Source organism: Desmodus rotundus, chromosome 8 (assembly GCF_022682495.2).
Source record: "Desmodus rotundus isolate HL8 chromosome 8, HLdesRot8A.1, whole genome shotgun sequence".
NCBI classification, from domain to species: Eukaryota; Metazoa; Chordata; class Mammalia; order Chiroptera; family Phyllostomidae; genus Desmodus; species Desmodus rotundus.
In genome coordinates this window covers 55,768,687-55,781,927 of record NC_071394.1, presented here as the reverse complement: position 1 = coordinate 55,781,927, position 13,241 = coordinate 55,768,687, and the positions used below count along the sequence as shown (strand labels likewise).

The following is a 13,241-nucleotide window of genomic DNA, read 5'->3' as shown; positions in this document are numbered from 1 at the left end:
CCTAATATTGCCCCCCCCGTATGTGATGCATTATATAAAGCTCCAAAAGAATTATCTGTTACCAAAAGTTTCTTTCTTTTGAAGTGTCCTTAGTCAATCAGGTACCGTATTTTGCCATGTATAATGCACACCCATGTTTTTTGTGTGCATTATACACCAGATTATTATGCCCATGGCATGTAATCATTAATGTATACATGCACAATGTGCATCCTTACTTTTCCCTCAAAATTGGGCAAAAAAGTGCACATTGTACATAGCAAAATACAGTATATTCCCATGTAAGCGTTGTTCCATGTTGCAGACATTGGGAACTCACCTACAGTGCCTACATGATGTTTTTTGGAAACAGGTGCAGAGTGAATATTCAGTGAAATTTTGTGATGATATAGAAATTATCACTGGAATAATTCTTTTGGTTTAGCCTAGCAATTGTGTCAGTATATAGTCTCCTAATAAATTAGTGGGTATTTGAGCCACAAAATACCTTTCTCAGCTCAGTTTTGTGTTCTGAACTGTGACCTAAGACAGTTCTTAAAGCACATTTTAGGGTTTTAACTCAGTAAATTGTTCCAGAATCTCCAGGGTAACTTTCAAGAAGAGATGCCTCGCCCAACCCTGGACCTACTGAATCAGTTTCATAGCTGGGGACCTTGAATGTGTACTTGCAAAGCATTTCTGTGCTCTTCTAGTTAACAGGTTATCTAAAGCCTTATCTGGTGTTGTGTCATTATGATCACAGAGAACTCTGGCCCTCCTCTCACACCCCTACTCACCACTTTTCTGCCCCACACTCACACACCACATGAGGGGCTTTGGAAGGAAGTGGCATTTCTGGTAGTTAACGTCTGTTAATTTTCACTTTATAAGCACTTACATTAGTGTCCTTTCTTTCAGCTCTGGTCTGTTATTGATTCAAAGTTTAATAAAAATTAAAATAACATCTCATCATTAAAGTGTCTTACTGTCACAGACACGGTACCAAACTCTGTGAGGATGTTTGCTGTGTGTATGAATGAAAGAATTGTGGGTGAAAGGGGTAGAGAAATCATACTGTATGCTGCTGTACAAGCTAACCTCACTCATTCTGAGGATGATAATTCCAGTGAAGGGAACATGTAGTCTGTGCTATGTGGTTATGAATACAGAGATAACAGATGGTGTTCATAGTGCCAATTTAGAAATCATGGGAACTCTAAATGGGTTTATTAACTGAGGTATCAAAACATATGGAAGAATATATACATCCTGAAAATCTAAAAACTTGAAAACGAGATTTAAAAATTTTTAAAGTAAGGCTATCTCTTTCATTATAACATAAACCTATATTTAAAACATACATTTGACCTACACGTGACTTAGTTCATGAGACTGTAATATGGATCAACAGGAGACTTTGGCCATCAAATCTGCCAGCCTCACTTTTGGCTGCATCCACAGAAGCAGAACAAATGGAGAAAAATTGCTCATCACTACTCCACACTGGACAGGCCACATCAATTCCAGGCACCTTACTGTTAGAATAACACACATGTTGGAATCCAAGCATGGATGACAACCAGGTGCAAGGTCATCTTTGACTGGAGCCACACTGCTTCCCACAAGTAGTGGTGATGCAATACCTCAATTCTCCATTTCCTTAATGACACAGCTCTTGTCTTTCCTAGGATTTTAAGAAAGCCAATCTCTTTGTGCAATCTTTCCTAGTAGGCCACACTCTGGAGTGTAAGAGTGGGGTGACAGGGTCAGGGGCCTAAGACACAGGTGCTCACAGCCTCCAAAAGCACTATTATAATGCAGAATTTTCCCTTATATTCTCCAAGAAAGAGTACAGGAAGCAATGTTTGATTCTCCATGAAGAAATACCTTCTAATACTCAGTGATGTCCTCAGATGAAATGCATGTAGGGAAATTCCCTAGAGCAGGAGATGAAGGGGGTGTGTATTGTAGTCTTTCCAAGTGTGGGTTTTGTGGGTTTTGTGGTCAGATAGAACTGTGTTCTCACCCATTTGATTTACTTGCTCTGTGACCTTGGTCAACTTACTTATGCTCTGCAAATTTCCTCAATGAGGAAAATTGTCACTATCTCTCAAGACTTTTGTGAAGGTTAGGTCAGTGACTGAGATCACTGAGCCCAGCTCTAGCAGTACAAGGGTGTACATAAAGGTGGATATTATCAGTACTGGGGATTCAGGCCCTGGATGGTAGTGGTGTAAGAGAACTAGCAAACTGGGAAGCAGTAAGGTACCCTTTGATCACGTTATCTGACAGCCTGAAGTTTAAGAGACATCAAGCTTTAATCTCAACTGAGCCTGCAATCAGATAAAGTGAAAACAGGCAAACCCTAAAGCAACTAAATAATCAGAAGCAGAATTGTATATAGATAACAAGGAGCTCTCCTCCAGGGAAAAATAACACCAGACAGTGGAAGATAAAAAAACTAGGAAACATTTTAGAAGTTTTAAAACTTATGAATTCACCAACTTAAATTCCTCTTTTACATATGTTTTATTTTTAAATTTTACGACCTTTTTTTGATGGATTCTAGCAATAGTCCTCCTCTCTGGGGAAATGTAATAATACTTATCAGCTATCATTTAATACTGGAGTTATGAGACTGGACATTTTCACATGTGGTTAATTTTTTTCATGAACTTGGTGTTACAATAATCTAAAAATTGGTCTTGACTGTTAAACTGTTGATTGTTAAACTCTCCTCTGATACAATGCAAACCCCCTACCTTGTCATTGCCCACTGGGTCAGAAGAATCCAAAAGCCTTTCCACGTACCTGCTCCCTACTGCAAACATCATTTCCCTGGTATTCAGAGACACAGATTTGGTAGAATGTTCCTATTTAAGGAAATTACGAAATATGAGTTTGATATAATTCTTAGGAGGAAATATATGTGTCCTTAAGTAACATTTCTGGATTGTTTCAGTTTGAATTGTGTGGTGTGAAATTTAAAAAGTCATGAAAAATTTAGTCTGAAAACACAACTTGTTAGGCACGCTTTCACGTCCATGTCAAAGAAAGTGCTTGATACCTGATTTTAGACATGATGGGTAGCATAGACTGGAAACACTGGAACCCCATTCCTCCAAACCCCACTCTAGGATGTATTTTGTGCCAAACATTTTTTTCTTGGCCAGTTTGAGCTGTTAGTCTTTCTTCACCTTGCCTCCCTATCCTTCAGAAATTCTTATAGATAACTAAATATCTCAAGTTCAGAACTATTTAATGGCCACTAAATGACTATTAAATGGTTTTCAGATATGCTAAACTCAGGACACCAGACCAGTCACACTAGTTAGCTTCTATTTTCCTGAAATCCTTTTATTAATTTCCAGAAAGACCTTATTCTTAATATGTCAAAAGATTCAACAGGCTTGGTATCATTTAAGTCCCTGAAACAGATTTGAATTCATGTTGATTTAAGTCTGAATACTTATTCTAAAAAAATAGATGAACCTTTCTTGCAAAAATTCTTGAGTTGAGTCCCAAACATAAAATCACCTACCCATGCTGTCTCCATTATACCCTCTACCCTTTATGCAAGTGGTCCATTTTGATTACCAAAGCATATGCCCATCCAAAATTCTTTGTAGAAGAACAATGATTTTCAACCTTTTTCATCTCATGGGACACATAAACTAATTTCTAAAATTCTGCAGCACACCAAAAAATATATAATATTTTTTGCTGATCTGACAAAAAATAGATATAATTTTGATTCATTCACACCGGACAGCTGTTGTTGTGTTGTCTGTTGCCATTTTTTTAAATTTGAAAATCTAAGAGAAAAGAGGTCAGTGCCTCTGACTAGTCTGGTATTGCGTGTTTTAAAAATTCTTGTGGTACGCCAGTTGAACAATTACTGTAGTTACATCTTTCGATCTCTGTAGGCATGTACCTGATGATACACCTGCAGCCACTTAAAAACTACCTGACACCCACTCTTTACTTTGTGTTCCTCAAATCAGAGAAACCCAGTTGTCCTAGTCAAAAATGAAGGCAGCCTCCTTCACTGTTCCATCATATAAATCACTTCCTCCTATTGATTTGATGCCTAAATTTACTTTGTCACATCCCTATGACAAACCTCCCTGAGGCTTCAATCATCACTCACCCAGACTGCGTTCACTGCCTTTAATTCTGCCTCTCTCTAAACCCTTCCTCATCCTGGAGCCAGAATGACCTTTCTGAAACTATATAATACTTCCTCTTAAAACCTTCAATTAATGATACAGCTTGAATCTTGGAATAAATCCCACACAAGTTTCTGCATGCCTTCCCTAGCCTCACCAAACATTACTTTTTCTTTAATACTCTTCATCCAAGCCACATTGAATTTTTATTCTTGCCTTCAATGTACCATGCACCTTCATGGAACACACTCTCACACCTATAATGTGTTCTCTTTTTTAGCTCTTTCCTGTATCACTTTTATTTATTTTACTCATTTTTAATATTTGAAATCATTATCTTCTAGAGGTCTTTCCAGCCTCTGTATCCCAAGTCCAAGTCTGGGCCAGGTACACCCTATATGACTCCATAGCACCCAGCTCACTGCTTTGCCCACTTGCTTGTCTGTTCACAGTTCTCCTAAGAAAGGGTGTCTCTTAGCTCCCCATTCAGTCCCCTCATCAAAGTGCCCGGTACCCGAATATATGTCATGGGATGAGTGATTGAATACTAAAGGACTCTTGCCCACCAGAGTGCCATAGCCACACGCTCTTTACACATATGTCCAGAAGTTAAAAGGCTTCATTCAGTTGTTCCACAGGTATTTACTGTGCTCTCTCTAGAATAGATGTGTTGCTATATTCTACCAATACTCAGCAGGAATACAATATAATTCTTTTCCATCCCTGATGTATTTGGTCAAATATCATTCACCACCAAAAAAAATTAAAAATTTAAAAAAAACCACTGTTGAATATTGGGAAATACGGTCACCATGTATGTGGCCTCTGTGTGAGTCACAGCTTGCCTGTCTTCCACCTAATGGTGACATTCTGAATCACATCCTGTCCATGTGCTTACATTTGCACTTCTTGGAGCCTGTATAAAAAATGGTCTCAAGTGAAATTCTCTTCACCTTTATTCAGCGGGCTCCATACATGGAGGGCTGAGCATTTGTATACAACACCAAGTGATATTGAGCAATGTGCACCTTGAAAGAAACTTCCTATAAAACATGCCCAGTCTCCATTTGTAGTGAAGACACTTGAAAAGTTCTCCAACTAGAACAAAAATGCAGAGTTCCGGAAGCACTGGAGAAATGCCTCACTTTCAGCAGTCTCTCTCAGTCCACTGCTGCCTGGCAGAGGCTCTCAGGCGGCTTTCTAGCAGTCATAAAAGCATTCATTGAAAAGATTTAGATTAGACACATCAAATATCTCATGTTCATAACAAGAAAATTGAGTTTTCCTTCCCAAATGAGAGGAAGCATGCCATTTGGGACAATATAAGGTTTCATTTTTTTTTCAAAGTAATAAGAATAGACATCACAAGTGTTTAGTCAACTACTGAACAAAGGAAAAAAAAAAACATAGTTTACATTATCTATGTTCTCTTCTACAGGAAGGTCAAATAAATGAATCAGCATTTTTTATTATTCCCAAGTTATAAATTACTATAGGAAACAGTTTACTGGCTATTTGCAAAGGTGGATTAATCTATTCTCCATTCATTCATCCGACTCGTGCTTTTTGTTATGTTACTACCTGCTGTGACTTGGTAACTAGTATTTTTCTCTTTTCCATAAAAGCATAGGAAGCCATATTCCTTTAGCTCTGCCGATAACATTTGCAGGCACCAAACTAATGGAATAGGCCGAATTATCAATATAGCTATTTTGGGTTCTTGAAATTACATTACACCTTTTAATTTCAGTGTTAAGTTGTTCAATTCATATCTATCCTTATCTTCACGCTGCCCCTCACCTGCCTTTCTACCAGTCTATACTAGATGTAAAGACTGCTGTCTCATACACTACACTTCAATTAGTTGTTCATACCTGTCACTGTGTGTAGATGTAGGTGCCCGGCTCCTCCCTACCTGTGCCTAATGAAATGGCATCACTGACTCTGTGGTTGCCACCTTTCCTGTCACTTTCACTGCCATTCTGAACTCCATCAATTGCCAGGATCATTTTGTTTAATGAACCTCTACCTCTGCTCTAAACCTCCAGTCTCTGTAATGCTTTTGTATGAAGTGATCTTCAATCTTCTTTCAAACTCCTCAAAAAATACAGCTGATGTACTATGCATTTTCTCTCCTGGCAATTTTGTTCATACCTCACTTTACTTACCACACAAGCCAACCCTACCCTTTCCTGAGCACCGATCTCAAACGCCCCTCCTCCAAGGAGCCATTTGTGATTCTGCCAACGAGAGATTATCACTTCTTTCTTTGACTTCTCCATGGACCTCTTTTATTACATCAATCTTATGCAGCAGTGTATTATACTGAGTTATATGCTTAGTGATTTTTTTCCCCATTTGTTTTCTTTTTTACTGTTTTGTTTACACTTTAAAGACAAAGATTTCTGTTATCTTTGGATCTCATATTCTCATGGAGGGACTTCAAAATTTTTAAATTGAACTTATTCAATTGACTTGGATTCAAAAAATATCCTACAAATCTTACTCCATGTGTGAGTCTTGCAATTTCATTCTTTTGGGGATAATTCTTATTCTAAGAAACTAGTGTGGTTTGTGGTTTAGAGTCATGGTTTAAGCTGCCCTTAGGAAGAATGAAAAGCAGCTGGTGTCCAAGAAGCTCTGGAAATTTGTCAGTAAACTAATTGGAGCACAGAAGCCAGAGTAAAACAGTTTGACTTGCATATTTTAAGCTCTATCTATATTATTACTTTTTTGAATTTATAAAAGAACTTCTATTTTGAGTGCATGGGATAAAATATTATTATAAATGATGAGAAAATTTATATTAAAATATAAATAATACAGTTGTCCCTTGCTATCTGTATGGGATTGGTTCCAAGACCCCAAATCTGTGGATGCTCAAGTTCTTTATATAAAATGAACTAGTATTTGCATATAACCCACACACATCCTCCTTATATTTTAAATCATCTTTAGATTGCTTATTATATCTAATACAATGTAAGTGCTATGGAAATAGTTGTTCTACTGTATTGTTTAAGGAATAATTACAAGAAAAAAGTCTATACATTGTAGATCTGACTACATGGTACATGTCAGCAAGAATGTAACAGATGTTTTCAGACTGTATTTGATCTGCTGTTGGTTGAATCCACAGTTGGAGAACCCATGGATATGGAGGGCTGACTGTCATATCAAAAGTAATGCTACTTAAAAATAGAAATACAAAGATGACTTAATATTCTGAAGCTTAAAATTAAGAAGTTTGAAAGAAATATACAAATAACTGTAAATCTAGTTTGATTTTAATGTGAGCAGTATAACAAATATATAAGTTGTGGTGCTTCAAAAGAAGGAGAAATCAAATGTGATTGTGATCATAAGAAATACCAACAAAGGACACACATTCTGCTTAAAACTTGAAGGGTAGGATTACAAATAATGGCAGACTTTAATGAGGCAACATTAAAAAGAGAGGAAATAGCACGGGAAAAGGTTCAGAGAGGAAAGTTGGGGATGAAAGAGATTACAAACCAGGCTGGTGCAATCAGGAAAAGCCCTGAGCTGAAGACCACCTTCCACGAGCCCCTGTAATGACACCACTCACTAATAGCAGTAATTTGTACACATGGCTGGTGACCATAGTGAGCTAATTGTCTCAAGTTTTTGAGATACATAGTAGAGTTACGAACTGAACTCATTTTCAAATTGCTCACAATTCAAATCGATGCTGAATAAATTAAAATAAAGGTAACTGTTCAATTAGGATTTGTATTTTTCACCTGGCCTAGAGATAAAGTCACTTAACATCTGTGCTGTGGCCTATAGGCTACCTTTTATATTGTACTTCCTTCAGAGTTTCTCAGAGTCTCTCATGAGGGACCCAATGAATTATTTCAATTGGTCAATTTACTCAGGGAGTTCTACAGTTTCACCACATGAAGCATATTTTTCTAACTGAACTAATCAATTTTCTCCTGCCTCCGGGCCTTTGCCCTTACTTGCTCTTCCCTCTGCCGGAAATGGTCCCCAACACTGATCACTGTGGCTCACTTTCTCCCTTTTCTCTAGAACACCCTCACTGAGCTCTTCCCTGACCACCTTATTAAATTTTGCAACCTCAAAACAATCTGCTATATTTTTCTTCATAATTATTGTCTTCTAATGTACTATGTACTTTAATTATCTCATTTGCTGTCTAATGCTCCATCTTAAATGGCCAACGAATGTTTATTTTATTCATAAATGTTTCCCTAGTGTTTAGAATAGTGTCCAATGTATGACAGGTGCTTGACAAATATTAAATTAATAAATACTTATGCAAAGGAACTATATGGAGGGTTTACATGATAATTTGAGATAGTCATGTGTTACTTTATAGAATTTAACTGTTTTAACTGCTATTTCTCATTAATTTTACTGAGTTAAGGAGGATTTATAGAGCTTCTATTGTCTAACCAACATTATATCTGGTTCTTACAAAATAAACTGTATATAATAGTTCTTGTATTTGAAAAACAAATAAGAGAGGAATAACAGATAAAATATGAATGCTATAGGATTTCAGTTGGCAATTTAAAGAAGGAAACAAAAATATTCTAAGACCTCTGCAGGGGTTCCTCCAATGGAACATTTGCTAGAGCTGAATGAAGAGTGCTCCCAATATTCAGCTAGAGCTGAATGAAGAGTGCTCCCAATATAAGCACGGGCTTTGAAATTACACAGACCTAAATTCTAATTCCTGTGATCCTGTCCGTATCAATCATGATCCATGCCACCTTGACCTATCCATAAACTTACTTTTCTGGGTCTCCATGATTTTATTTGTAAAATGAAGATCACAGTCTTAACCTCATAAGGAAAATGTTAACTATCAAATGAGGTCATCTGTGAAAACAATTAGCCAAGTCCTTGGCACATAGAAGCAATTAAATAAATACATGTGGAATGAGTTAATTCTTGATCAGTGGGGAAAGATATAACTAGAAAAGTGTGGCTTCATTCAACCTCATTTCTACTGTGTTGTACCCCACCTGTGCCTTTACTCATGATGATGCTTCTTCCCTCCATATCATTAAAATAGTGAATTGCATTATATCCTGACAGATTGTTATATAAATTATCACTCCCATTTTACAGATAAGGAAATTGAGTCTTAGAACCTTGAGTAATTTATCCACAAAGTAAGCAGCGGAGTTTGGATTTCAATCCAGTAGAGCTTGTCTCCAAAGCCAGTTCAGTTGTCTTGAGTCTCTCTTTAGTCTCATAGCGATGCAATCCCCTCTAGGAAGTACTTCCTAAACGCGCAATCTGGATATTATACCTTTCTGCGCTCACATTGAATCTTATGCATATTATGCTATAATTTATGGCAATTTTGAAAACATCTGTTTCTCTTCTTTCTGTGCATATACATCACAGTCTAGAAACACCTCTTCAATGTGCATAATTGTCTCTGCTCTTATATCTTGAATAGTTTTCACTGAGAGCCTTTCACAAAATGTTCATGGAAACCAATAAAAGCTAATGTTTATTGAGCATGTATTTTAGAGTAAGCTCTGTTCTAATTGCTCTGCCATTCAACTCATACAATTCTTCATAACAACTCTGTTTGGCAGATACATCCTTTATTTTCATTTTAGAGATGATGAAAATGAATGAGGTAATGAATTCACTCAGCTTATATTCCAGGACTGGGATTTCGGCCCAAGCACTTAGATTCCTGAGCTCATTTTCTATTTTTTTAATCTTCTACTGAAGATATGTATTTTTATTGATTTGAGAGAGAGAGAGATGTGAGAGAGAAACATCAATTAGTTGCCTCCCATATGGACCCCAACTGGCAATCAAACCCACACCCTAGGTATGTGCCCTGACCAGGAATTGAACCTGCAACCTTTTGGTGTATGGGATCATGCTCCAACCAACTGAAACCACCCAACTAGGGCAAGAGCTCATATTCTTGATCATGAAACTATATAACTCCTTATATATTAGGACTGGTTACATCTTCTTTTCCTCTTTCTTTAAAAATCCTAGGAACATGCATTTTTATAGAGTCTAAATTACTGTTCACTTCTATGAATTATGACTCTCTTACATTTGCTCTCTAGTCTTTGTTGTTCCTATGACACTACCATCTGCAATTAGTCAAACTTAAAAAGCTTATTTAAATAAAATAGGTGAATTTATAATCTGGCAGAAATCCCGAAATTTCAGGTCAGCACTTATGAAAAGGTGGTGGTGGTACTGCCACCCCTCCCCACCCACATCTCAGAAGTACCATGTTGGTGGTCTTTGTTGCCTTAAATAGGCTCCAAGCTGTGCTCTTGGAAGGTGCTGGAATTTAAATCAAAATGTTGCATAAATTCAAAACCAAAAATAAAGAACTTTAAAAAACATCTATCCTCTCAATACCTACTTTAAAGAAATTCCAAGTAAAATAATTTAAACACACAGAGCCTGTTTTTGAGAGCAAAGAATGTGTTCATAGCAAGTTGGAACAGCACACAAGTAAGTGCACACTGGCCTCGCTGCTATCTCCATGACAAAGCGTTAAATCACGAGGAGGGAAAAGCCAGCATGTTCCCTGAGAACACAAGTAGATTAGCACAGAAAGAGCTTTGTCCAAGAAAAAGAAAAGACACCTACCCAAAGAATAAATCATGCACACAAAATCTACAATTTGAAAAATTATTTTCGAGAAATGTTTTAACTGATAAATGACTATTAGCTAAACAAAGCCCCCCAATATTTTTCATGTGGTTTTATTTAAAAAGTGAATTCCAAGTGTAATCAGTCAAATATACCTCACTTTTTACCTATGTTTCTTGTATAAGACATGATTCATCAATGGTTACAGAACTCACAAAAGATAACTAGACCCTCACTCTTAATTCTATAATGGAACAGTGCTTAAGTTTACAAGGCACACAAAAACTTTTTGAGTTCAAATGTATAAAAAGTGCTCCCCATCTCATAACATATAAACACTCTTTAGATTTCTTCTAATGTACAATTTAAATAAAGCTTCTCACCCAGAACTTAAAGAAAAATTCCTCTTACCATATATTCCATGTTTGCTGCTGGTGGGAACACTTTGCCCCGAACTTGGTTATGATAGTCAAGAATGGCGATCATGTCATTTTGCGAAATGTAGCGCTTCCGCCTGGATTTGGGGATGTCCGCAGAATCTAGCTGTGCTTTCAGAGCTGCTTCAATATCAGTGAAATTATTGGTTGGCGAGGATGAGTCAGTGGAATTGAGTAAGACAACAGCACTTACTTCACAGAGAAGGGAGAACAGGAGAGCGCTGCTGATGGCAGAGATTGCTGTCATTTTGAGGGTGGAGGAGAGGCCACCAAGTTCACTTTGCTTTAAATTAGAAAGGTAGAATTAGGGTCTATGAATGGGAAAAAATGGGCCTGAGAGTATTGGTTTACAAGTTATTGTTTGGGAGCATTCTTTCACTTGATTTTCTCCAAAAAATTAAACACATGTTGAACTCAAGCCTAGGAGACAACATATAGTAGTCTCTTTACATTTTACTTGGCGTTATAAGGCAGATTCCTAAGAGGAATTTCCTAAAGCTAAAGGAAAATTACAGGATTATTACTAACCCTAAAATGAATGTGAACCCTTTGCCCCAAATGCCTAAACCACAGAATGCATGACTGCATGTGTATTTTCAGAGGGAAATCTTTAGGAATTAAAAATTCATCTTGAAGTGAAGAGGAAAAAATGCATCACAGGACAGGTTAACAACAGACAACGTGCTGACAATGTCTCCCAGACACATATGGACACCAAGTGATAGAAACATACAAAAGAGCCAGAATCACCCAATCTCATTTCTAAAAGTAAAAAAAAAAGAACTACTTTAAAATCAATGCATGCAAAATAAACTTGTTGAGCTAAATAGCTTACCTCTGTACAATGCCAAAATGAATGTTTTGTTCTTCCAAAAAATTTAAATTCTTTGCTTTTGCTAGGTTGTAGTATGAACTCTTGTAAGAGGAGTGTGTCTTATTACAAACTCTCAGAGAGCAAAAGTCTGCAAGGTTTGAATGCTGCTGGCTACAGGAGCAGCTAACAGCTTTTATATGTCACAGTCGGCAACGTCCAGAAAAGGCAGTCTTTCTTAGGGTCTCTCCTAGCCAAAATCAAAGGGGAGGGGTTTGGGATAGAAAAAACAGTGATTGGGTGGCAACCTTTTTTATGTGGGTGGTGAGGAAATTGAGTCACACCCATAGCTTACAAAATACAAACCATAAAAGACAAACCCCTTTTTCTTTGGGCTTTCACCTTTTCTGTGAGTGGTTGCTTTCCCTCATTTAATAGTTTCTAGTTCTTAGTTCCCATACAAAAAGAAGGAAAGAAAAAAGAATGTGAGTTCTTGAAAATACAAATGATTGGGTAATAAGGAGTATTTTTTTAAAGACAGTAAATGACATGGGAGCTGAAAAGAGCAAGCTAATATTAAATCAAAAGATCAGCTCAGAGAGTTAATCTGGGTGGCCACAAATATGGCTCAAGAGGGTTGCCAGGGAAATCAGTATTAGCCAAACTATAGCATATGGTATTAGGATAATAGGTGCTCATGTGGTTGTTCTCTTTTCATGTGGCTTTATCCCTCTAATTTCTATATTTTCCCTCTCTCTCTCTCCCTCTCTCCCTCCCTCCCATTCTCTCCCTCCTTCCCTCTCTCTCTCTCTCTCAGTTCATCCTCGCTCTCCCTTTTTTCTTTCCTACAATATGAAGTAGCAAATTACCTGCCTTTTACCTGCCTCATGTGTAATGCAAGTAGACCAGCCCATGACAAGTGACAGCAGCCAAGATAACATCTGTTTCAGGTTTAGAAGCATATAGCTGAAATTTTAAGCAGAGTGGCTCAGCTTCTCAGGAAGCATGTTGGAGGGCACAGCACAGAGTCCATGAAGAATTTAACATCAGCAACAGCAGCCACTGCCAACAGTCAGAAGTGCCTTCTTAAAAAGATGCCTTTGGAGCAAAATCTGTGTCCGGCAAGGCAAGAGCCAAGAATGTGAATATTAGGGAAATCTGTAATAAAAGGACCCTCAAAAATGCCATGTGTCCTGGTAAAAAACGTAG

General features: G+C 37.4%; 1 protein-coding gene across 1 annotated transcript in view; it reads right to left on the bottom strand.

The window, feature by feature from the left end:
• Window positions 1–12,187, bottom strand: part of PI15 (peptidase inhibitor 15) — a 33,679-nt gene extending 21,492 nt beyond the window's left edge. The window contains exons 1-2 of the mRNA XM_024578348.4: window positions 12,057–12,187; window positions 11,196–11,504 (exon numbers count right to left, since the gene is read on the bottom strand). Coding sequence (XP_024434116.1) covers window positions 11,196–11,468 — 273 coding nt within the window. The 5' untranslated portion in view covers window positions 11,469–11,504; window positions 12,057–12,187. The remainder of the gene's footprint in view (window positions 1–11,195; window positions 11,505–12,056) is intronic.
• Window positions 12,188–13,241: the final 1,054 nt, after the last annotated feature.